The following is a 26,698-nucleotide window of genomic DNA, read 5'->3' as shown; positions in this document are numbered from 1 at the left end:
CCATGGTTGAGAGAAATTATTTGCAAATCATATTTCTAATTAAAGGCTTTTATCTAGAATATGTAAAGAAATCTCAAAACTTAAGGATAAGGAAACAATCCAATTTTTAAAATGAGAATACAATTTGAAGGCATTTTACCATGGAGGATATACAGATATCAAACATATAGTTAATCAGCAGAGAAATGCAACTTGAAGCCACGATGTGATATCATCACCCACCTATCAGAATGGCTAAACTCAAAAAACCTAAACCATGCTAAGTACTGGTGAGGATGTGAAACAACTGGGACTCTCCTCATATTTGCTGGTGGAAATGCAAAACTGTAAAGCCACATGGAAACAAGCTGGCAGTTTCTTATGAAATTAAACATAACACTTACTTATTACACAACTCAACAATGTCACTCCTAGGTAAATAAAAACATATATGCAGTTCATGAAAACCCTGGCACTTTAGTCAGCTAATGCAGGTTTTAAAAACTGGTTAGTGAAATATTGTTGACACAGTGTCACTAAGCTGTATGAAAATTTCCCCCAAAAAAACCCATATATTAACACAAAAACGTATACCTATGTGTTTAGAATGGCTCTTTTCATTATCCACAAAACCTAAAGCAACTAGAATGTCCTTCAACTCATGAATTTATAAACATCCACACAATGGAATATTAGCAATAAAAAGAAATGAAAGTCGGAAGCACACAAACATAGATGAATCTCAAAGGCATTATGCTAAATGAATAAAAGTCCGATTGAAAGTCCACATGTGGTATGATTCCACTTCTTTTGATTCTGGAAAAGGCAAAACTGCAGAGAGAGAAAACAGATCCATAGTTATCTAGGCCCAGGGAGGGGGGAAGAATCTTAACTACAAAGGGGCGCAGAGGAAATGTGGATGATGGAGCCATTTTTGTATCTTGATTATGGTGGTGCCTACCTGGCAGAATGCCTCTGTCAAAAGTCAGAAAACTTCACCCTACAAAAAGGGTGAATTTTGTTGCATGTAAGTCATACCTTAATAAAACAAAAGAAATATAGAGAGGAATGAGAAATCACATATTAATTCCACTACCAGAAGATCACCACTTTTAACATTTTCAGAAGATCACTCCTACTCTTTTTTCTTTTTTTTTAGTTAATAGACTTTATTTCTTATACCAGTTTGAAGTCTACAAAAAAAATTGAGCAGAAAGTACAGAGGGTTCCCATATGGCCTCTCTTGACCCCACCCCCAACTCCCTTGTTATTAACATCTTACATTGACAGTGGTACCTTTGTTACAATTAATGAACCGCTAGTGATGCTAGTGATATATTAACTAAAGCACGTGGTTTATGTGAGCATGCACTTTGTTTTGCGTAGTTGTATGTGTTATGACAGATGCATGATGATATATAGCGACCTTTATGGTATCATACAGAATAGCTTCAGTGCCCTAAATATCCCCTGTATTCTGTCTGTTCATCTCCCCCATCCCCCCAACTCCTGAAAGTCAGTGATTTTTTTCTACTGTCTTTATAGTCTCATCTTTTCAAGATGTCATATGGTTGGAATCACCATATGACATATGGATGTGAAGTCTTTTTAACCTTGCTTCTTGCACTTAGAAATATGCATTTACAGTTCCTCCTTGTCTTTGCATTACTTAACAGCTCATTTATTTTGTCACTGAGTAATACTCTGTTGTATGGGCGTACAGCTTATTTACCAATTCACCTACTGAAGGGCATCCTGGTTGCTTCCAATTATTGGAAACTATGAATAAAGCTGCTATAAACATATGTGTACACGTTTCATGTGGACATGGTTCCAACTCATTTGGATAATGCCTAGGAGTATGGCTGCTAGATCACATAGTGAAGCAATGCTTTGCTTTGTAGGAAACTTTGAAACTGTCTTCCAAGGTGATTATACCATTTTACATTCCCACCAGCAATGAATGACAGGTCCTGCTGCTCCATATCCTTACAAGTATTTTTGGTGTTCTCTGTATTTCTGGTATCAGCCATTCTGATGGGTGTGCTGACTTAATTTGTAATTTCCTAATGACATATGATGGGGAGCATCTTTCCATATACTTATTTACCACCTGTATATCTTCTTTGGTGAGGTGTCTGTTTAGCTCTTCGTTTATTTATTAATTGGCTTGGTCATTTCCTTTTCTTTTTTGTGTGAGATTTAAGAGTTCTTTGCATATTTTAGACACAAGTCCTCTACCAGATACGTGTGTTGCTAGTATTTTCCCTCTGTCTGTGGCTTGTATTTCCATTTGCTCAACAGTGTCTTTTGCAGAGCAGAACTTATTACTTTTAATGAAGTCTGATTTATCAATTTTTTTCTGTCATGGAGTGTGCTTCCGGTGTTGCATTTAAAAGCTCACTACCAAACCCAAGGTCACCTAGATTTTCTCACATGTTATCTTTTAGAAGTTTTATATTTATGTATTTTATATTTAGACATTTGATCTATTTCAAGTTATTTTGGGGAAAGGTTTAAGGTTGGTGTCTACATTCATTTTTTTGCATGTGGGTATCTAGTTCTTCTGGTACCATTTGTTGAAAAGATTACTCTTTTTCCAATGAAATGTCACTGCTCCTTTTGTCAGAAATCAGTTGACTATATTTGTGTGGGTCTATTTCTGGCTATTACATACGAGTTGGGTAGTGTCAGTCCTCAAACTCATTGTTTTTCAATATTGTGTAGGAAACTCTGGGTCTTTTGCCTTCTCACTGAAACTTTACAATCACTTCATTTATTTCCACTAAGTAAATTGCTGGGATTGTGATTGGTATTATATAGAATCTACATATCAACTTGGGAAGAACTGGCATCTTGACCATATTGGGTCTTCCTATCCATGAATATGGCATATCTTTCCATTTATTTGATTTTTTTCCTGATAATTTTATAGTTTTCCTTAGAGATCTTGTAAACATTTTACTAGATTTTACCTAAGTATTTTTTTGGTGCTAATGTAAATGGCATTGTGTTTTTAATTACAAATTCCAATAGTTCATTGCTGATATATAGGAAAGCAATTGACTTTTCCTTATTAACCTTGTATCCTTCAACTTTACTATGATTGCTTATTAATTTAAGGAGGGTTTTTTTTGTTTATTTATTTATTTATTTATGATAGTCACAGAGAGAGAAAGGGAGAGAGGCAGAGACATAGGCAGAGGGAGAGGCAGGCTCCATGCACCGGGAGGCTGATGTGGGATTTGATCCCGGGTCTCCAGGATCGCGCCCTGGGCCAAAGGCAGGCGCCAAACTGCTGCGCCACCCAGGGATCCCTAAGGAGGGTTTTTTATTGATTCCTTAGGACTTTTTACATAGATGATCATTTCATCTATAAACAAAGGTAGATTTATTTCTTCCTTCTAAACCTTTACACCCTTTGTTTCCATTTCCCATCTTATTGCATTAGCTAGGATTTCAAGTACAATGTTGAATTGGAGTGGTCAAAGGAGACATCATTGCCTTGTTCCTGATCTTAAGAGGAAAGCACCTAATTTTTCTCCATTGAGTGTGGTGTTAGTCATAGATTATTTTCATAGATGTGCTTTATGAAGTTGAAGAAATTTCCCTGTATTCCTGGTTTGCTGGATAGTGCTGGATTTCATCAAATGCCTTTTATTCATCTATTGATATAATCATGTGATTTTTCTTCTTTAGCCTGTTAATGTGATAGGTTACATTAATTGAGTTTTGAATGCTGAAACAGCCTAGTATGCTTAAAAAAAACTCCATAACTTGTCGATTTTTCAAACATTGTTGGATTCAATTTGCTAATATTTTGCTGAGGATTTTTGCATAAGAGATATTGACCTGTAGTTTTCCTTTCTTGTGACATCTCTTCTTGATTTGAGTATTAGGTTAATGTTGGCCTCATAGAATGTGTTAAGTGGTATTCTTCCTGCTTCTATCTTTTAAACCAGACTGAAGAGTGTCAGTATTATTTCTTCCTTAGATATTTGGTCAATTTCATCAGCTCACCATCTGGGCCTGGTACTTTGTTTTGGAAGGTTACAAATTGTTGATTCAATTTATTTAATAGATATAAGCTATTCAGAGTATTTCTTCTTGTGTGAGTTTTGTTGAATTGTATCTTCCAAAGTATTGGTTCGTAGTTCCTAAGTCATCAAATTTGTGGACACAGAGTTGTTCATTATATTCCTTGATTATCCTTTTGATGTCAATGGGTCAACAGTGATGATGGCCTTTCTTTCATTTCTGATATTAGTAATTTCTGTCTTCTCCCTTTTTTCTTAATTAACCTGCTTAGAGATTTATTATATGGATCTCTTCAAAAACCAGTTTTGGTTTCATTGATTTTTCTCTATTGTTTCCTCATTTCATTTTCACTGATTTCTGCTTTAATTTTTTTGACTTATTTTTCTCTGCTTACTTTGGATTTGATTTGCTCCTATTTTTCTAGGTAGGTGAAACTCAAATTGTTTACATTATATCTTTCTTTTTCTAATATATTAATTTTATGCTACAAATTTCCCCTAAGCACTGCTTTTGCTGCATCCTGTAAATTTTGATAAGCACAGAGCCTGACTTGGGGCTTAATTTCATAACCAGGAAATCATGGCCTGAGCAGAATGCAAGAGTTGGAAACTCAACTGACTGAGCCACCCAGGCACCCCAACCCATGTGCTCTTTTAAATTGTATTATTTAATCTCTAAATATTTGGGGATTTTATAGCTATCTTTCTGTTACTGAGTTCTAGTTTAGTTCCAGTGTGGTCTGAGAGGATACTTTGTATAATAATGTCTATTATATCTAATGTAGTAAGGTGTGTTTTATGACCCATGAATGTGGTCTATCTTGATGGATGATTCACATAAGCTTAAGGATAATGTGTATTCTACTGTTGTTGGATGAAATATTCTATAGAGGTCAATGATATCTGGTTGATTGATGGTGCTGTTCAGTTTAATTATATCCTTACTGATTTTCTGTCTTCTGGATCTGTTAATTATTAATAAAGAGATGTAAAAATCTCCAACTATAATAGTGGATTTGTGTTTCTCCTTGAAGCTCTGTTTTTTGCCACACATACTATGCACCTGTTAAGTGCATACATGTAATTTTCCTTGCTCTGAAAGTCTACTTTATCTGTAATTAATATAGCTACTCCTACTTACTTTTGATTAGTGTCAGCATGCTATATCTTTCTCCATCTTTCTACTTTTAATCTACATAGACCTTTATATTTAAGGTGGGTTTCTTTTTTTTTTTTTTTTATAATTTTTTTTTTTTTTTTTTTTATGATAGTCACAGAGAGAGAGAGAGAGAGAGGCAGAGACACAGGCAGAGGGAGAAGCGGGCTCCACGCACCGGGAGCCCGACGTGGGATTCGATCCCGGGTCTCCAGGATCGTGTCCCGGGCCAAAGGCAGGCGCCAAACCGCTGCGCCACCCAGGGATCCCTTAAGGTGGGTTTCTTATAGACAACATTTAGTTGAGTCTTGATTTATTTTTTTTTACCTACTACATTAGTCTCTTTTAATTGATATGTATAGACCATTCATATTTTTTTATTTTTTTAAATTTTTATTGATTTATTTGAGAGAAAAAGCATAAGCAGGGGGAGGGGCAGAGGGAGAGGGAGAAGCAGATTCCTCACTGAGAAGGGAGCCCAATATGGGGTTCCATCTCAGGACCCTAAGACCATGATATGATCTAAAGGCAGCTGCCCAACTGACTGAGCCACCCAGGCACCCCCACATTTCTTTTAAAGATGTATTTACCTGAGGAGGGGAGAGGCTGAGGCAGAGGGAGAGAGAGAATCTCAAGCAGACTCCCCACTGAGTATGGAGCCCGACACAAGGCTTGACCTAACAACTTTGAGATCATGACTTGAGCTGAACAAGAGTTGGACACTCAATCAACTGAGCCACCCAGGCACCCCCGCTACAGCTTTTCGGATTTCTCACATTTCCTTTTAATTCATTTTTAAGTGTTTCCATCTCCCTGTTTCCATTCCCCATATATTTTTGCATATTATCCATTTTCACTATCAGAGTCCTAAGCATATTACTCAGTTATTACAAATTCCCAGTCTGATAGTTCCAAAGTAAATTCTATAATTGAGGCTGATTCTGATGCTTGACTTCTATCTTCACACTGTGTCTTTTGCCTTCTAACCTGCCTTTGCCTTTTTGTTGAAAGTCGGACATGATGTACCGAATAAAAGAAACTAAGTTAAATAAGCCTTTGGCATGAGGTTTTATGTTAACCTAGCTAGGAATTAGGGTACTTTTACTCTTTGTCATAGATGTGATATCAGAGCTAAAACTTGCTCTAATGTCCTTGTTTGTTTCCCTCTTGTTGTTTTGGCTTCCCTAGATATTCTTTCTTAAATATTGTCTGAGGTGTGCAGTTCTTTAAGCTATAATCTCCTGTTACTATACAAGGGCCCTATTGATGTGGTGGCAAATTGTGGCAGGGGTTGGAGGGAGAAACATTCTACAATAATATGATCAGTTCTCAGTCTTTTACTGGGTCTGTGCTTCTGAGATGTGACCTCCAAAGTGCTGATTAGGTCTGCTCTCCTCCACTAGTGTAGATAAGACAGGAAGGCTAGTAGACTTGGGTATTTCCTTTCTCCCCAGCTGGTTAGACTGCAACAAAATGCAAATCAGTTAAACTCTAGTAAAATCATTTCCCTTGAGGGCAGGCGTCAATTAAGGAGAACTCAGAGCTTTGGGCTTATTTCAGAATGGTTACTTTTTCTCTCCTGCGTCTGGAGCAGCACTGAATTCTTCTCCAGTCTTCATCTTGAGAACCTGGATGAAACTCACAAAAAAGTTTTTCTCTCAAGGGAGTACATCAGCCTTCACCTTCCTCCTACTAGGATCCAACAGTGGTGATTGCATTCACCAGGCTTTTCAGATTTTAGAGTAAAAAACAGGGCAGTTTGCCCTATGATGTCAATGTTGTAATTGATTTATGAAAAGTTGTTCCTTCTGCTTTTTTTGTGTGGCAATGGGAATGATGACTTCTAAGCCCTTTACATTTCAGACCAGTAACCACAAGCTCATTTTCTGTGCATTTCGTGTAAAAAGGTTTTATCGCAAAATTAACAGCATATAGTAATGCATTTTTGTGAGCCATATTCTAAAATTAACGTGAGTATTTTTGTGCCATTAAATATTCCCTTATACTTTCTGCTTAGTGTCATGACTCTACACCAACATAATTGAACCATGATTTATTTATTAACGAATCCCCTATTTGGGGATATTAGGTTGTCTCATTCTCTTTTTAAAAAACAAACTCCATGATAAATATCTTAGAATATAAAGTTCTATATGCATCACTGGTTATTTTCTTAATATAAATTCTTAGAAGTAGATTAGTCAAAGGTTTTGAGTGTATTCAAGTTCTTGACCTGTACTGTCAAACTGCCTTCCAGAAAAGCTATACTAATTTACCTTCCCACTTGCAGTACATGAGAATGCCCAACACTGGATGGTTTAATTGAATAAAACTCTGCCAATTTGGGTACTTGGGATGCCTCAATATTTTGGCTATTGTAAATAATTATGAAATAACATGCAGTGCATGTATCCCTTTGAATTAGTGTTTTCATATTTTTTTGGTAAATACTCAGTGTGATTACTGGATCATAGGGTAGTTCTATTTATAACTTTTTTGAGGAACCTCCATATTGTTTTCTACAAGTGGCTGCACCAGTTTGCATTTCCACTAACAACACGTGAGGGTTCCTTTTTCTTAACACTCTTGCCAATACTTGTTCCTTGTGTTCTTGATTTATGTCTTTCTCACAGGTATGAGGTACTATAGTAGTTTTGGTTTGCATTTCCCTGTTGACAAATGACGTTGAGCATCATTTCATGTATTTGCTGGCCATCTGGATGTCTTCTCTGGAGAAATATCTGTTCATGTCTTCTGCCCACTTTTAATTAGATTATTTGTTTTTTGGCTGTTGAGTTGTATCAGTTCTTTATATATTTTGAATACTAACCCTTTATCAGATATGTCATTTGCCAATGTCTTCCCCTATTCAGTAGGCTGCCTTTTAGTTTTGTTGATTGTTTCCTTCACTGTGTAGACAATTCTTACTTGGTTTAGTTCCAATAGTTTGTGGTATACATATACAATGAAATATTATTCAGAAGGAACAAAGAATGAAATTTTGCCACGTGTAACAACATGGATGGAGCTAGAGAGTATAATGCTAAGCAAAGTAAGAGAAAGACAAAGACCATGTGATTTCACTGGTATGCGAAATTTAAGAAACAAAACAAATGAACAAAGGGGAAAAAAGAGAGAGTCAAACAAAAAAACAGACCCTTACTATACAGAACAAACTGATGGTTGCCAGAGGGGAGGTGTGTTTGGGGATGGGTGAAATGGATGAAGGGGATTAAAGAGTATACTTATCATGATGAGCACTGAGTAATGTACAGAATTGTTGAACCACTATATTACACACCTGAAACTAATATAATATTGTATATGTTAACTATACTAGAATCATCATTAAAAATTTAATCAAAATTAAAGTGAAACTGCCAATTTGGTACTGGAAAACAGAACCAGTATTTTCCTTTATCAGGAAGTTGAATATATATTCATTTTTAATAAGTATTTTATTTCCCCTTTTGTAATATTACTATTATTATTGTTATATTAATCTACATTTCTGAGCTAAGGGTAGGTGTTCAAAACCATTTATATTTTGAGAATTTTTTAAAGATTTCATTTATTTATTCATGAGAGACACAGAGAGAAGGCAGAGACATAGCCAGACGGAGAAGCAGGTTCCTCGCAGGAAGCCCAATGTGGGACTCTATCCTGGATACCCTGAGCCAAAGGCAGACACTCAACCACTGAGCCACCCAGGTGTCCTGCTCAAAACCATTTATTAACTGGAAGAACTCAGAAAATCAAAATTACTTTTTAGGCAGAACTTGCATGCTTTTTAGCCAAGTCTTAGAAATACAATTTTCTTGGTATAGACACAAATTAAGACTCTTGGTCCACAATATTCTAGAATGGAGTAGAAGTATTTTAAATATGTTAACAATTCCAGCATCTTCAACTGATGAGAAGTGATCATGAGTTTTCCAAAACAATATCTAAATGAGGCATCTTTTGCTACCTCCCACATGTGGGTGAGAGGCGAGTGACTTTGTCTACAGTAAATTTATAATCTCACTCTCAAACACCTAGGTGATTTGCATTTCACATATACAATTTATCTAGACACTTCAGAAAGAATATGGGTATACACTTAGAAGCAAATCCATGAAGGGGGTTATTCAAGGGACATTAGTACTTTAGCATAAATAGTTCTACTCGTATGGGCCTGCAGCCACTAAGACATAAATGGAGCTAAGCTACAAGTTAGTTTGTTGATTTAAATCCATATTGCAGCCAAGAGACAGAAGTAGAGATGGAAGGCACAGAGACACAGATGTCCGGAAAAAAAAAATCCATATTGCAAAGTAAGATGAAACCTTGTGCATTATGCATTTAATTCCAGATTATTGTACTTGCTTGAATTAGCTCCCTCAGAGGTTGATGTTAAATCTACCTATTTAAAATATGAAAGGGGATGAGCTTTCACTATCTGCTATGTGTCTGTATGGTTGGGTGATTTACCCCTTAATAGATGAAAGAAAAAAAAGGGATAAATAAAAGATCAAGGCCTATGACAGACTCAGGAAACACTAAAATAAGACAAGCCATCAGAGTGTGGGTTTCAAGTGTATTTACATATTTTTAAAACTCACATCCAAATTATTGAAAAGTTTTAGCTTGCAGGAAAGTCTGTTTCCAAAGGAACAGTATTCACTTGTGCTACAGGAGGGTATCCTTTATATAATAAGCAAGTTGCCATCTCATTTCCAAAATATCTTTAAGGTGGGTTATTTCACAGGCACTATTATTAAAATGGATCCTTTCAATATACCAGAGCTCGTATATTCATGAAATCCATAGATCTATCAAAAATAACTTATTTCAGTCAACAGATTCCACTTTCCCCAAAGTCAGTCGCTAAAGAGTGTTGCTGGGAGGCACCTGGGTGGCTCAGTGGTTAAGTGTCTGCCTTTGGCTCAGGTCATGATCCTGGAGTCCTGGGATTGAGTCCCACATCAGGATCCCTGCAGGGAGCTTGCTTCTTCTGCCTATGTCTCTGCCTCTCTCTCTGTTTCTCTCGCAAATAAATAAATAAAATCTTTAAGAAATTAAATAAAATGAATAGCGTTGTTGGACAACATGTGAAAACTAATCAATCTGAATTTTCCTGCTCTAAATGTGGCTCAAAGTCTAAGAGGTAGCTGGTAAATATAAAAGCAGCCAGGGAACCCAGCCCTAAACAACAGAATCAGATGAGAAGGGTCATAACAGCAAGAGCAAAAACAGCAACTAGTATTTGCTGAACACCTGCCTATAAGCCAGGCTCAGTTCTAAGGGTTTCACATTGACAAATTCACTAAATTCCCACAATTCCATAAGGTAGGTTCCATTATTAGTCTCATTTTACAGACAAGGAATCTGAGGAAGAGAGAGATTTGGTAATGTACCCAAGTTAATGTGACTGGTCAGGGTATGGGGCTGGGATTCAAACCTAAGTAGTATGGCTTCAGACCCAAGGGCTGCAACCACTAGAAGATTCTGCCTTTCCAGCGACATACTTGTCAGGTACAGGTCACCCACTTTGAGAAATTGGAAAAGGCTTCTACACATTCTTGCCTGATGTTTTTTCAAATTAACCTTCCACCAGACCTTTGAAAAAGCTCTGATCACCTTTTAAAGAATCAGGTGTTGGCCACAGTAAAGTCAAGTCATAATCAGACTGTATAAAACAGTACAGCTGGCAGGCTTTATTATGCATTTTTTGTATCTAGCACTGGGATAAAGGCACAAACTATAAAATAGTACCCAAGCTTGTTTTGTTCTTTACAGTCCACATATGAGTAAAACCACATGGTATTTATCTTTCTCTGTCTGATTTATTTCACTTAGCATAATGCCCTCTAGGTCCAACTATGTTGTTGCAATTGGCAAGATTTCATTCTTTTTTTTTATGGATGAGTAATATTCCACTGTGTGTGTCTGTGTGTGTCCCACATTTCTTTATCCATTCATCTACACTTGGGTTGCTTCCATATCTTGGCTATTGTAAACAATGCTGTGATAAACATAGGGGTAGGTATATCTTTTTGAATTAGCGCTATCATTTTCATTGGTCCTATTATCTCAGCAATTTGTCCAGTTATGCCCCAGATAGAAACCCACAAACTATTGGAAGGAGCAAATTCAGGAATTGAAGGCAGACAGGAAGTGGAACAGTAATGCCACTGGAGTTACTAAACAAAGTTTCTACAATTACCAACACTGATTTTTTAAAAGCACATAATGAGAGTAAACATTATAATCTTTAAGACATGTTTTACCATGGGTGTCTAGGATTGAGCAGTTGGCACAATCCCAGCCGACTGCTCGATGAATGCGCTGAACCATTATCAATTTTAAGAAACTATGGTCAAGTCCATTTCAACACATGCTTCTAAGTCTGAACTTTTACAAAATTTTGGCGTTAGCCCATGGGAGAATTTAATGACTTGCACACATAATCGACCACGCCTAAAATCCCAGTGTATCATTTTGGACAAGAAGCACATGTGAGCTGATTTTATTAAAACAACAATGACTCGCCAACTTCTACACGACACAGGCAAGAAAAAGTAAGCTTATCACTTGCCAGTAGCTGACAGATACCAGCTGGAGAATGCATGACTTACCACTAATTAATGATATCTGTGAGTAGAACTTGGTCCCAAAGGAACTGCAACTAACATTTGAGATGGACCTTCAACCTGCATCATCAGAGCTAATTTTCAAATGGTGTGGCTGGCCCTAATCAGCAGTGGCAATCCCTGCTACTTTAGGGGCCCCGGTTAACAGATATAATGATGATTAAAAGTGAACAACAGAGATGTGCCACTATGCCATCAATATTTTGCCCAATTGTTACTGTCTAGCACCCAGAGCTAGGTTGTAAGGCTGATAACTTCATCGCCAGGCTAAAAGCAAGAAAACATTCTTAGGAACTGTTTTTGATAAGAGCTATTACTGTAGACACATCATCATGCAAGTATTGCAATAATATTTATTTTATTATGACACATACAGCCAGTGAAATGAGCGATGAATCTTTGCTGTTCCTTACACAAGTGGACAAATCAAGTAACCCAATTCCTTTTTAATTATTTTTTAAAAGACTACTATAGACTATAATAAGGCAGAAAAAAATAAAAGCATAACTACTTCTGTTATTCATCAAACTTGAAGCAGAGTAGAGGAAGGGCAAGACACCATAGCATCGTTAAAGATGTAAAAGTCTCCTATTTCCCTGGCAACTGGGTTTTTGGGATTGAAATCTCTATCAGGTTTCCTCATGGCTTTAAGACTTCATTTCCAGGTTTATGGAAGCTAGTGAAAAAGAAAAGCCAGGAAAAAGCCAAAATCTCCATCCTGTACGTGTAGCTTATTCCTCTGTATTGGTCTTATTTACCTTACTCCTACTTATTAGATCATTTGGCCCCAATTAATTCAAATTAATATATATTGAGCAGCCTAAACCCATCATGGCCCTTCCACTATCTGCCTTGTGGCTAGTTCAATTTTCTACTAGCAGGTGGGCAAACTCAATGAGAAGAGGAGAGTCCATATTTCGAAGAGGTCTGACAGTGAGCAAGGCCACACCACTGGCTCAGATGAGAATTTGAGATTTTCCATGAAATCTCAACTTACTGGGCTCTTCTAGGACCTTCCCTGCCATTAGCATGGATAACTGGGAGTTGGTGGTATTCTCATCAGGCCTCATGATGAGGCCATGTGGAGATCTTTTACAGAAAGGCTGTTAGACTGGTAAAATGTGACCTGATTATTTTTCTGGCTAAAAATCATCTCTTACATGTCATCTGGCACAGAACTTTGGGTAAAAATCAAAGCTTTTGTTTGGACAAACAAGTTGTCCTTCCTATCAGCACCTTGGTGGCAGCGCAAGTCTCTGCTAAAGGAGGCTTGCCTTCTATCCATTATGGTCAAGAATTCAAGATGCGCTCTCGACCTTTTTTCACAACGGGATCAACTTTGCCTGCCCTGCAACAGATAATCGAGAAAATCCAGCTTTCACTTCAAACCACATAGGATCTATCACCATTGCAAGTGCATTTCAGAGAATAGATTGTGAATTGACTTAATAAACCAAGCTGATTCTGAAGCAGGGCCTCATTTCTGTAAAATGATGTATATGTATGATAATATGTATAAATGAGCATGAAGAAAAAAGACTAGAAGCATATATACTAATTAGCTATGGTCTTCCTTACACACTGAGATTACCAGTGATTTTTGTTTTCTTATATTTTTGTCTTTTGATTGTTTAACAGCGAGCATCTATTTCATTTTTTTTATTATCTTTTGGAGGCAACTTAGCTTTCTTTCTGGGCATGTTTTAAAATCATTAAAAAATAATTTTGATATAAAGCTTGCTTAGGGTGTCTGATAATTGACAACCTAGCCTACATCGAGATCCTCTGAAGTTAAAAGGATCTGGACCACACTGCCTTAGCACTTACAGAAGGACTTTTATTGAGTTATGATTTACTACTTGCCCTCTTCCTTTACAGAGTCAATAAAGGCCATTCTTTCTTCTCTGAAACCAAGGTTACTGATGGTATCCTTGTACTATTCAAACGTGCCTTATGCAAACATCCCATGATTGATATTGCCTGAGTGGGTGGGAGGTAGGGACCAGTCCCTGTAGATGAAACTGTCATTTCCTCTTGCCAGCCAACCCAAACTGCCTCTTTTTATCTTTTCAGAAGCACAAGCCAAATTTAGAGTGTGAATACCATAGTGCACCAAACCAGGTGCTAAAAACATCTACACTTTCTACTTTCTTCAGATGTGCTCTATTTTATTTCATCTTTAAAACTGTTAGCTTGCAGCTATTCTTTCACATACAACCTGTATCTAAATCTTTTTTAGAAGCAGGCAGCCTATAAAGCTTACGGGAATAATACCCTTTGCAATAACCTCGTGACAATGATAAAAGTCCAGGTGTGCTCCAAGGACCTAAAGGCAGGGCTTCAACTTCCCTTACCCCACTTCCTCAGTGCCTACTCTGGTGTCTTTTACTCTGCTGTCCAGAAAGCAAGAACCCTCACTTATAAGTAGAAAATTCTTAGCTCAGAGAGCCTGAATGACTCAACCAATACCACATAGCAAGCAACAGAAATGACCAGGTCTCCTGACTTTAAAGTCAGGACAGCCTTCTTCCCATCGGACTATGAGGACATTCCAATCCTACTGAGAAGTCAGGGAAATCTAAGAAGCACGGACATAAAGGCACATATTTTTACCCTTCCTCACAAATTTGCTTTGGCTTAGCTTATTTAGTTTCCTGAATAACGTTTGTGTGAGTCCCTTTTAATTCCCACATAGTAAAATAAATAAAATAAAATAAAATAATAATAATAATAATAATAATAATAATAATTCCCACAGTATACTGCCTCTCAAGAATTCTGGTCACGAAGTTCTCTCTTCATACACTTGGATCATCCATTATGTGTTAAGGGGCTGCCATAAGCAAAGGAATGGGCTTCTATTCAAGAGAATGAACTGGCTGCCCCCAGAGACCTGCTAGAACCAAAGTGGGGTTGTGAACCCAACACTGATTTTGAAGACCTGGGTTTTAGTTCTAGTCCTGGCTCGGACTTGTTGTCTGTCTTTGTCAAGGCACTTGACCTCACTGGGTTTCAAATCTCTTACTGAAAAATTAAGAGCATAATATCATTTGGCTTGCAAGAGAGTTCCACTACTGGTTACTGCTCATTCAAGACTAACTACATGCCAGCCCCTGTGGCAAGGCACTTGGCACACACAATACCAATGATTTTGCTAGTGACCATGTTCATGGTTGTCAAGCTATAATTTCCCCTACTTGTGCTGATAAGGAAACTAAAGCTGGAGAACTTAGGTAACATTCTCAAAGCCCATAAGAAAGCCATGGAGAAAAAAGGAAAAGAAAGAAAAGAAAAGAAAAGAAAGAAAAGAAAAGAAAAGAAAAGAAAAGAAAAGAAAAGAAAAGAAAAGAAAGAAAAGAAAAGAAAAGAGAAAGAAAAGAAAGAAAGAAAAGAAAGAGAAAGAAAGAAAGAAAGAAAGAAAGAAAGAAAGAAAGCCAGCCAGCCAGCCATAGAACCGGGGGTTGGGATCTAAGCTGACTCCAGAGCCTCTACACCACACCCCGGTGGCACTCCCAACATAAAGAATAATTAAGAATGTACTTTGCAAAGCGTTAAGGTATCCAAAGTTAAGGTGCTTTTCCTTTCATCTGCTCCCACCTACAAAAGCCTCCAAGAGGCAAAGATATCTAACTCTTTTGCTTGCTTCTTTCTACTGTCCGAAAATCACCTCAAATCTCCAAGTGAGAATCTGGAAGAGGAAAACTCAAGCCTCTCAGGTTGGTTTTCACAACAGAGAAGCTCTGGGTAGGTTCACATAAAAGGCCCATTTTCGGCCAAATGTGAATGTTGGATGCTTTTTTCCTGAAGAGAAAAAATGAGTGAGATTCTAGTCCCTTGGAAGATCCAGCTAAGTCACCTTATACAGCAGGAACAGACTCCATGAAATAACACGGACAATCCCTCTCCCCAGAACCTTTGCCAGTCCTGGCACAGGCTGGTCCTTTGGAAATACATCACTGAACATTCCCAACAACTCACTTCTTCCACCTCACTTTGATTGATCGCTCATTACCCACGTTAGAACTGCCAAAAGAGGCAAACTCTTCAGCTCGTTTGTCCCATATTTGCATGAGTTATTATGCGCTGAATGTTCCGCTCCTTTGAACTTCAAAAGAGCTTCCTGGCCTCTTTGACTGCAACTTTAACAACAGAGCATAATGCAGTTACAGAAAGACTTTTTCCCCCTGGCTGCAGACCTCAAACCTTGCTGATTCTGGACACAGACTTTTCGATAAACCACACACGGCTCCGTCATCCATTGCAATAAACCATCAGGATTCTCTGGGTTCCTGAACCCATCTTGTCTCCTGAGAGAGCAACATAACTACAGCTAATTAGCCACTAGCAAGTGGCAGCATCCAGCCCTCCCTTTCCTGGTGAAACAGCTTTCTGCAAATATGGCCTTTTCTCCAGACCTCTTTAGACTCCTCTATACCAATGGAGTGAGCATCTTTTTTTTTTTTTTTTTTTTGAGTGAGCATCTTTAACCAAAGGCACGACTCCTCCTTCCACCCTGATGCCCTAGACAGGAGGGCGCAAGCAGGCTGCAGAGCATCTGAATTGATACAGAAGCTTATACTGAAACCAACCCATGAAGAGTCAAAAGCCTTGGCTTCCTTGTGTACAATGGCATCAGGCAGCAAGGAGAGATGTGAGGGTTTACAGCCCTTACACTTTATGTTTCCTGGAATTATTGCAGATTTTTATCCATGTTTTAAAAGTCATGCTTGCCAACTGTGGAAATTCCAGAATGAACAGAAGCACAAGGATGAGCAAAAAGAAGTCATGAACCTTCCACCCACAGATTTAAAAAAAGTCAGCTCCCCATAGCACACCATAGATGACTATACATTTCAGGTGGAACGGAGAACTATGGGTAAAACCCCACATTATGGAAGCAGTAGTAAAAAAATATAATAGAGTAAGTGGTAAAGACCTCCCTGGGAATAAGAAGAGATTCAGAAGCCATAATGGAAATACATAACCGTCCTGACTACACAAAAACTTAAAACCTCCATTTGGGAAAATCCAAATTAAAGTTTAAAGCAAACGGCAGAGGGGAAAAATAGTATTTTAAATGCCAAAGGTTGGGATGCCTGGGTGGCTCGGTGGTTGAATGCCTGCCTTTAGCTCAGGGCATGATCCTGGAGTCCTGGGATCAAGTCCCACATTGGGCTTCTCACTGGGCCTAGGCCTCTGCCTCTCTCCATATCTCTCATTAATGGATAAATAAAAAATCTTTTTTTTTAAAAAAAGTAAATACCAAAAGTCACTAACAAGGTTCGAAATAACAACATGTTAATAAATAAGTTTTTCCCAACCACTAAAGTCAAGCAACCTAACTGCAAAATAGGTTGCTCACTGAAGAAATACGATTGGATGGAAAACTAAATGCAAAGATACTCTAGTAATAGGAAAAGTATCACAGCAAAACTGAAATCTAATTCCCCCTATTAAATGGGCCCCAAGATACAAAGATTAATTGTAATTTTTGGTGAAGGAATTAAAAAAGGACACTCATACACAGACAGTGGAAGTGTGACCTGACGTCAACTTTTTTTGAAGGACAATTTGATGGCACTTTACCAAGGTGAAAACCAAACAGCCACTCTGACAAAACAATTCCTCGCAAATACTGGCCTAAGTGCCCTAAGGTGTTCATCAATGCCTTAGTTGTGAGAGCAAAGCCTGGAAACAACCTCAATATATACAACTAGCGACTGGTTAATTAAACCGTGGCATGCTTATACAACCAGATAGCACGTATGCATGAGAAAGAATATGGCACCATTATGTGGCAAGGTTCTGACACGGAAGGATGTCGTAGACCGTACCTGAAGAAAAGGTTACAGAACACTACATATCATACCCCATCTTTGGAAAAGGAAAAACCCTACAAACATGTATGTGTATTTTTATGACACAGAGAGAAAGAAGAGTTTGGAAGAATACATAGCAAATTATTAGTCATGGCTACCCTTGGGAAGTGTGTTGATAGCTGAGGGACACGCATTCTTCATAAAGCCCAGATACTCTCAGATCATTTTGCATAAGTATTATTAATTTTAAAATTTAAGAAATACAAGACGCCTAGGTGGCTCAAAGGTTGGGTGTCTGCCTTCGGCTCAGGGCGTGATCCTGGAGTCCGGGGATCGAGTCCCGCATTGGGCTCCCTGTATGGAACCTGCTTTTCCCTGTCTCTGCCTGTGTCTCTGCCTCTCTCTCTCTCTGTGTCTCTCATGAATAAATAAATAAAATCTTTTAAAAAATAAAATTCAAGAAATTTAAAAAGGAGTTAATTTGGCATTTAGCAGGGCTCTCAAATTTGTAATATGTGATGTTTTTAATGGTAGCATGGTAGTACATTACATGGATCTTTTATGTAACCATTCCCCACTAGACTGACATTTCCATTGCTTCTAATGTCTCATTGTTAGAGCTGCAGTACAATCTCCGTGCATGCACTGTGTGTGTGTATGATTGTGTGTGTGTGTATGTGTGTGTGTGTATCAAGGCAACATACAGACATCATATGCTTTGAGATTTCCCTTTTAGTGGAGATAACTTAGCACATGTCCTCGAGACAGCTTGGGCATGGCCACACAGAATGGCACTTTGTGGCCCTGAATGAGCTGTTCATTCAGGGAATAATTATGCCCTTAGCCTCATCATCTGACTGTGAACTTGAGCCACTAGAACAGAACTGGGGCCCTAGGCCACCTTCTATATAATTATTTTGACACCAACTGAGTAACAAAAGGGCTTGGGACAAATTCATAGGTAGCAGGACACTTTAGAAAGTGATAGCTTGGGGCCTGTAAATGCTTTTGAAGTCCTATTTTTCTTCGGTTTGTCGGTTAAGCTCAAAGTTGCATGGACTGCATTCCTCAGTTCTTCATACATATGGAAGACTTCCCAGAAGAGATGGCTTGTAAGAGTTGCAAGCTTCCCCGTGATGCCATCAGAAATAGGTCATAAGTGAAGTTTCTTCAGAAGAAAGCAAGGATCTTTGGCCCAGATGGCTTGTAAGCAGAGCTGAGAATGGATGGACAATGTTTCTATCACAGCCTCTCAAAGAAGAGCTTCCTGATAGAAGGAGGTCAATTTAAGGAAGAGAGGAGAGAGAAAGAGGAAGGGAGACTGATGCAGGTTTCCTTGCCAATAATTGTACCCTGCCAAATTTCCTTCCCATTGCTCTAGATACCACCATAGGTCATTCATTCATAGGAACCCCATCAAGAGCACCCCTTCTCCCAGGCAGAAGACAGAGATTACTATGAAAAGCACTGCGGGTCAGAAAGACACCTAATGGTGGTATGAATCCGGCACCAATTTTCCTGCCGCCAAGCCTCATGCCTGCAACATTCAACTTCTGCTGATAATGGAGAGAAATGTTTAAGTGATGGGCTTCAGATGCTGCTTTAGCTCCGACCAAGAAGATTTTCCCAGTTCCTCCTCATGAATAAGTTCAGTGGAGCAGAGAATGAATGCCCCTCTTGGACCAGCTCCATTTTGAGCTTCTTTTGATGCAGCCAAAGACGGGAACTGGAGCTGTCGCTTTTCCTTCCAGTTTAGAGCAAGTGTCCACCCCCAGAGAGGGCTGCAAGTGGCCCCAAGAAGGTGAGGCTCGTCCTTTAAGCAGAAAGCTCCTAACCAGAGCAGCAATGTCAACGATTACGCATAAATCTCCCAAATGTGGCGGCCAGGAGGCTTAATTATCCCCCCACCCCCCTGGCCTTGCTGCCACTCAGCTTTCTCCAATGTGTTAGCCCATCACACGGATCGCTGACTTTCTAGAAATATTCCCTGGCTTTGCGGGGACGTTCTTTCAATAAACGGCATCCAATTTGTTCACGGTCCCTGGAATCTCAATTTCCTCAAAGGATTTCTCATCTGAATCCAGTTCATGTGAAGATTTTTTTCCTTCTTTATTTTGTGGCATAAGGGAATAGGCAGAGCCTGCTTGACTTTTTCTTTTTCTTTTTTTTTTCTTTTCTGAGTCTTTTTTTTTTTTTTCATAAACTAAAAACCTTTGCTGAAGAGTCTGAAATTTGGGAAAAAATCCAGCTCATCTGTCAGATATTTCTAGAGTTACGTAAAATGGAATGATATTTGTACAGTTTAGAACAGGAAAAGGAAAATAGGCTAATGTGTCATGTGTTCTAGGAGATGAAAACTATATGATAATCAGAAAAACAGCCCCAAATTGAGTTGGCCCAATTCAAAGCTCTTATTCTTTTATCAACTCGTGCATAAACCAGTAACATTGACTTTCTCCTCCTAGAATAATGGTATGGCCACATTTGAGCTAAATCACCATCCCTACAGATTATAACCACATTTTCATAGAAATTACAAGAAAGTATCCTGTTTTTCAAACTCAAGATACTTACGTTTCACTTGCTCTGTTTTGCTTCCTTCTAGGAAAAGAAAGAACAGCAACAAGGAGAAGATGTATTTCATGCCTTCCATTTTCCACTTTTTTCTCATCCTGTCCACTGTAAAAGGCCACTTAAAACTTTCAGGGCCCGGTGTATTCAAGCTGCTGGGAAAAAAGCAGAAAAAAGAGACTTAGGTCCTCTGAAACTGATTGAAGATCACCAATGCTTATGCTTTTAACTTGTCAGGGGGAAAAATATGCTGGAGAATTTATGCACGTGTAAGCACTGTTTTCCTGTGTAAGAAAGAGAACTTGCCTCTCCTGTCTTGCAAAGTTTGGGGGGAAATTCAAGCAGATGAGCATGCATTCTTATCCACTGCTAAGGCTAAAATCCTTACAAGCAAGTCGTAGGAAAATAAAAATGAATATTGAAATCATCCTTTCTAACAGAATTAGAGTTGATTTCTCAAGAGATTTTCTTTGGGAGAAAAGGAAAATGGGTTTGCAAAATGGCTCCTTTGGTAACTAAGACAAAAATAATAGGCATGGGACCCAAATACTTCCTGAAATGAAAAGTTAACTCATCTCAGCTTCAAGACTACTGCTATGATTAATCCTTCAGGGGTGAGGCATAAATCGGTCAATGTTTCTCCTGTGTCTTCTATGAGATCTTTAAAGATCCGCAGTTTGGTTACTTTTGATGGAAAAGATGGATGTTATTAGCAAATGGATACAATTAAACACTTTGATGGTTCAGACATACCGCTCTCACATGAAATCTACTGAGAAATGGAAATTTCCAGTGGGCCATTTTTAAAAGACATTAGGCAAATTTAAATAGACAATGTGTTCACACTCCACCACCATGCCAAAGACCATCAAAACAGCGACCACTCTTAAAAGTTTGATATTTGCATTTCTAGTTGAAGGGGTGGAAATCTGCAACCTTTTGAGCCTTAGAACATAGAAAGATTGCTAGCTCAGGTCCCGCCACAGGTCATTTCCATAGACTTCAGAGTCTGCAACACCCTTCCAACAGATGATCTGAAAATATTTAAACGTTCAAGAAACACCACCTTTTAATTCGGGGTTAACCCCAGATGGGAAGAGAACACACTGATTGCCCTTTTTATGATTTTATTTATTTATTTGAGAGCAAAAGCAGGGGGAGAAGAAGAAGCAGGCTCCCCGCTGAGCAGGGAGCCCAACTCACAGCTGCATCCCAGGTTCCCTAACCTAAGCTGAAGGCAGACACTCAATCGCTCAATCGATTGAGCCACCCAGGTGCCTCGCATTGATATCTTCTGAGGAGCCAACCTAAATCTTAAGAATAAAGATCTGACAGAAATGCAAGATGATCATTCTGGAAAACTGAACTGTCTTTGGGCCGTGATGTGGATGCCATAGCTCCTACTTCGAACGTTACTAACTTGTCTGGATAACTGGAAAGCCATTGTTTGAAACTATGGCTACGCAGCCAAAGAAAAACTGATCATACAGAATCACATGCCACGATTGATTTGTGGAACCCGCCTGTCTTCTCTACCTCCTTACCAAGATTGTGATCCAGCTTCAATCACTCAGAATGTCTCTGTCCTCTGAGGGTGACCAGGTTCCCTTGAAGCAAATAATTTCCATGAACAGTTTAACACAGCTGCCCACCCCAGTGAGGCTCTTTCTGAGCCTCATTTAATAAGCTTATCTCCCAAGCCTTCGAACCAGAAAGATTTTTCTAACTGCTGAAATCCAATTTATCACAATCACATATGGATCTCAGGGAGTAGTTCTCAAACTGCAATTTGCGGGTCTCCCCAAGCAAGAACCAACAGGGTTGTTTTTCTTGTACAATGGCTGGGCAATTTGGCGAACAGTAGCATTGCTTCATAACTCAAGCTGGCAAGAAAACGGCTCTCAGAATTTTTTTGCTTTTCTTGGGTCCCAACTAATGTAATGAGCAAATAGAAAAGTTGGTGACGAGAGAGCAATTAATCTCTTTTGGCGTTCCTGTCATCTATGTGGCCTCCCAGGCTGTGACGGAGAACATCAGAAAATGAATCGCTTTATAAATATTCACTTTTGATTTACAAGATCTGAAGTTCTGTCTTTGTATTCCGTGCAGAAATATAAACTGAGGAGAATTCTCTCCCTAGGACCTCCCCCCGCCCCGCCCCATTCAATTTCTCTTGATCCCTTTAACTTTTTCTTTTGGGGGAGGGAGGTTCTTCAGACATTTGTTGGGCAGAAAGCAATAAACCTAAGCAAGCATTGCTCAGCAAACATGCCGACTCTTATACTTGCAAAGAGCCAAAGTGTCCTTAATTTTTCAAATTATACTTTGACCCAGTTAACTGGAGTTATTTCTGCATTAACTCTCTGCTTCACACAGGCTGTTGTGCCATTGAACTTGCACTGACTCTTCTACAGTTTACTTAGAAACATAGCCACCTACATGTTTTGGGGGATCCAGGCCCCCTCCCCCAGAAGAAAGCAAGTAAGAAAACAAAATCCTGCAACTAACACTGGGGAGGAGTGTGGGAAGGCAGAGGCTTTGCAAGAGAACAAGAAACATGTCAGAACCTAAAGAAGTGTAATCCATTAAGGTACCTCCATGAAACAAGCATTCACATAATTCATTTGCATCAAGCAAAGGGACCAAAGGCTCCTTGCGGGGCTGGGACTGCTAGGCCATCAGGGCCATCAAGTTGTCAGAAGTCCAGACCTTCTTAGAAGAGGTCTCCTGGATAGAAGAGAACCAAAGAGGCATTCCCAAAGGAAGGCTAAGGGATGGGCACATCAGCCAGTTCTTCTTGGTCCACAGTGTCTCTTTAATCCTCCTGAGAGGCCTGACTGACCTTGTAAATTCACATTCACTGTCTCCTGTGGTACAGCCCCCTGGTACAGAGCATTCTCTCTGGGACAAACAAGAAGACCCTGGGGTCTCGGGCCCCCGTCCATCTGCTGAAATCCTCTCCCCACTCCACCACCCAACAAGAAAAGCTCAGCTCACTGGTGGTGGTGGGTTTCCACCAAAAAATGCAACCCTATCTAGCCCAGGGTGTTTGTGTCTCAGAGTCAATGCCTTCACTGCTGCTTATGATTGACAAACAATGCCTTGCATTTGACTTGCAAAACACCTTGCTATATCCATCATTTCATTTTATGCCCCACAACAACTCCACCTTCAAAATGGGCACCCTGGAGCTCGGAGAACTCAACTGCCCACTCTCACAGAGTTAGTGGCAGGGCCAGCAGGGAGGGTCTGGAAGGCAGGCTTTCCAGGCCCTAATCTCTGGCAGTACTCCCTTGCTTCCTGAGCCTAGCGTCTCAAGCTCTGACCCCAGAGGTCTGGGCCGGAAAATGAGACATACCCAGAGGACAGAGAAGCCTCTCGCCCGACTGCCCTGTTTCATTAACTTTAGCACATATTAATCACCCGCTGGTCCAGGACACTTCAGCAAGCCAGAAAAAAAGGCTCCGGACACGGGCAGTAACTAAGAGGACTGCGGAACCCAATGGGTGGCTACCCAAATGGCCTCCCCTGGGCGCCAGAGCATGAAGATAAGTAAGCCCAGCGAGGAGCGGCAAGTGATGAGTTCGAATCCGGGGTCCCTAATCTGCGCGGGTCCGTAGCCGGCGAGCCCACCTCCAGCCCGGCGCCAGCAACTGGACCCCAGAGCGAGTTGGGGCACCCCGGGAGGACCGTCCAGGGGCGGCTTGGGCCAAAAGAAGTCACCCCACCTGTGCAAAGCATGGAAAGGAAGGCAGGGGGAGCGGGCATCAGGCACTGCTCACTGACCTGGCCACTGGCCTGCTCCGTCTTCCACGCGTGCACACGCTCCGAGCTCCCCGGGGCGCTCCTCCGAAGTCTGGGGCTTGCAGGTTGTGGCGAGAGCTAGAGTGCGCACGAGGGGGGGAGGGGGGACTCAGAAGTGGGTGGGAGGAAAAACATCACCGCCCTCACACCACGAGGGAGCAGCGGCTCGCTCGGCTCCTGGAGGCAGAGCCAAGGCGCGGGCGCGGCGGCGGCCCGGGGCCACCTGCCCGCCCGCCGCCCGCCGCTCGCTCCCCACTTGGCCGGAAAGGCCGGCCGCCCTGGCGCAGGCGGGAAGTCCGCGGGCACGCAGCCGCCGCCAGCCCGCACCCCGTCCCCACCCCGGCACGGCCGCTTTATTCCTGCTCCCCAGGCCCAAAAGTTAAGAAGTCAGGAGAAAGTGTGAGGCTCAGCCGGCGACTTTCCCATCACGCAACGCCCCCACTGCACCCCCCTCCTCTGGCTAAGCCAGCGTTGGGGTCTTAAAGGGACCGCACCTCTCCTCCGGCCCCTCCTCCCCCTCTGCGCTGGAATGCACCCAGGAGCTCCCCACCACTCGCGCGGGCCCTGGAGACCCCGGCCACCCTCCGACCTCCGTGTCTGGAAGCCCGCAACCCCTCTCCTCCCGCACAGGGCCCCTCTGGTGCACGTGGTCCGGTCCTGAGCCGGTGCGCGGGACGAAGGATGAGCTGGCCTCGCAGATTATGCCCCAGCAAACTGCTTATCATTTTGGGGAGTTTCCCGAATCCACACTACGGGCTAGAAAAGTGGCAAAGTGTTGGTGTCCTTAAAAGCAGAGTGAAGATGGGTGTGTGTGTGTGTGTGTGTGTGTGTGTGTAGGGAGAGGGGACGATTTAGAAATCTGCTTTCTCCCACAAAGAGGGTCCCCGTGCTCCCTGAAAAGGGCCTTTACTGTCAAAGGTTTTGAAGAAAACTCTCGGAATAGCCCACCACAGCCACCACTGTTGTAGCAGTCCCTAGGATTCCAGTTGAGCCAAGGACCCAGCCTTGAAATCACAATAGCACTGCAGATGCCTTGGTGAGCCTGAGACAGACTACTGCAAAGTTGTGTTTATTTGATGAGTGGCAGTTACAAAGAATTCTCAGAATCCTCTAAGGGCCCCCAAAGCGCTGCATTGACAGTACCATTTATATTTTAAGCTCCTAAATTTGGAAGAGAACTACGGGGCTTTTTATTATTATTATTATTATTATTATTATTATTATTATTCATAGAACTGGATCATACTGATATTTCTAACATCTATGTATTTTTACAGCTTACAGAGTACTCTCATATACATCATCATTCCTTTTTAACCCCTCACGACCAACTGTGAACTGTCTGTGGCCTCCGGTGTCAGAATCCGTGTGGGGATCTTCTGAACCATGAAGCTTAATATCTCCATGTCATAGATGAGGAAATTAGCCGGTTGGAGGGAGATGATGTATCCAAGGTCATGCAGCTGGTAAATGACATATTTGAGATTCCAAGTCAGGTTTCCTGACTTTCATCCCACACCCTCTGATTGTTACTCCAGCCTGGAGATGAGGAAATGGATGCTCAGGGAAATTGTAACTTGCCCCCAAATCACATATCAGGGACACAGAACAAAGGAAAATTAAAACAAGAATAACTGTCTCTGGAAATTACCTCCTTTTTCTTTCTTTGGAAGTGTTAATATCATTCAGCTAGCCCCTGCATTGCTGGAGATGTTTATTTCACTGTTAACAAAGAAAAAGGGGCCCTTTCTAAAGTGTTGCCTTCAGGGTTGAAAATGTCTAGCTCCATCCCCCTGTTTGAGTAGCCATACATTGCCACATGCATTCAATTTTGGGCTGTAGTATATTAGTTTGAACTTGCTGATTTGTTGCCTTATAACTTCTCATGCCATTTAATGTGCTGATGTTTTGTCTCACAAGACTGTGAGTTCTTCAAGTCAAGGACTGGTGTTCGATTTCCTTTGTATCTACGTTCCCCAACACCCATCATCACTGCCAACCTGATGAGAGACTGTGTATTCAGGAAAATGGGTCTCAGGAAAAACAGCCTGAGACAAACATAATCCCAGCATTGAAAATCGGCAGACTTACTGAAATTTAAAACATCTATTTGAGGGCACCTGGGTGGCTCAGTTGGTTAAGTGTCTGCCTTTGACTCAGGTTATGATCCCAGGGTCCTGAGATGGAGCTCCACTTGGGCTGCCTGCTCAGTGGGGAGCGTGCTTCTCCCTCTACCTCTGCCTCTCCCCCTGCTTGTGCTCTCTCATGTTCTCTCTCTCTGTCAAATAAATAAAATCTTTAATAAAATAAAATAGAACTCATCTATCTGGCTACAACCACTCACTCACTCCCCGTTGCTTGATGTAATATTCTGATTAATACATAATAAAACATCCCCCAAACCTAGTGGCTTAAAAGCTTAAAAATTTTTTTAAAAAGCTTAAAACAATATAGAGTGATCAAATGGTTCTTACCAACTGGGCAGTTTTTGCTTATCATCTCTTACATACTTGAAAACTATATAAGGCAGCTGCCAGAATTTTCTGAAAGGTTCTTGATTATTGGAAATGCTGGTGGTCCTTGTATTAGTTTGTCTGGATTTCTGAATTGGGAACTCCAATTTGGGTGAGTCCAAACCTATACTTCCTACCAGGTCTTATTTAAACTAAACTGAGGATTTTCTCCATACCTAATTTT

General features: G+C 40.5%; 1 protein-coding gene across 1 annotated transcript in view; it reads right to left on the bottom strand.

Annotated features, from left to right (window-relative positions):
* Positions 1-24,151, bottom strand: part of CHRDL1 (chordin like 1) — a 121,127-nt gene extending 96,976 nt beyond the window's left edge. The window contains 3 exon segments of the mRNA XM_072817679.1: positions 20,201-20,349; positions 23,984-24,099; positions 24,101-24,151. Of these exon segments, the coding sequence (XP_072673780.1) occupies positions 20,201-20,349; positions 23,984-24,099; positions 24,101-24,136 (301 nt within the window). The 5' untranslated portion in view covers positions 24,137-24,151.
* Between the last annotated feature and the right edge of the window lie 2,547 nt (positions 24,152-26,698).

This window comes from Canis lupus, chromosome X (assembly GCF_048164855.1).
Source record: "Canis lupus baileyi chromosome X, mCanLup2.hap1, whole genome shotgun sequence".
Taxonomy (NCBI): Eukaryota; Metazoa; Chordata; class Mammalia; order Carnivora; family Canidae; genus Canis; species Canis lupus.
This window is presented reverse-complemented; position numbering and strand designations above follow the sequence as displayed.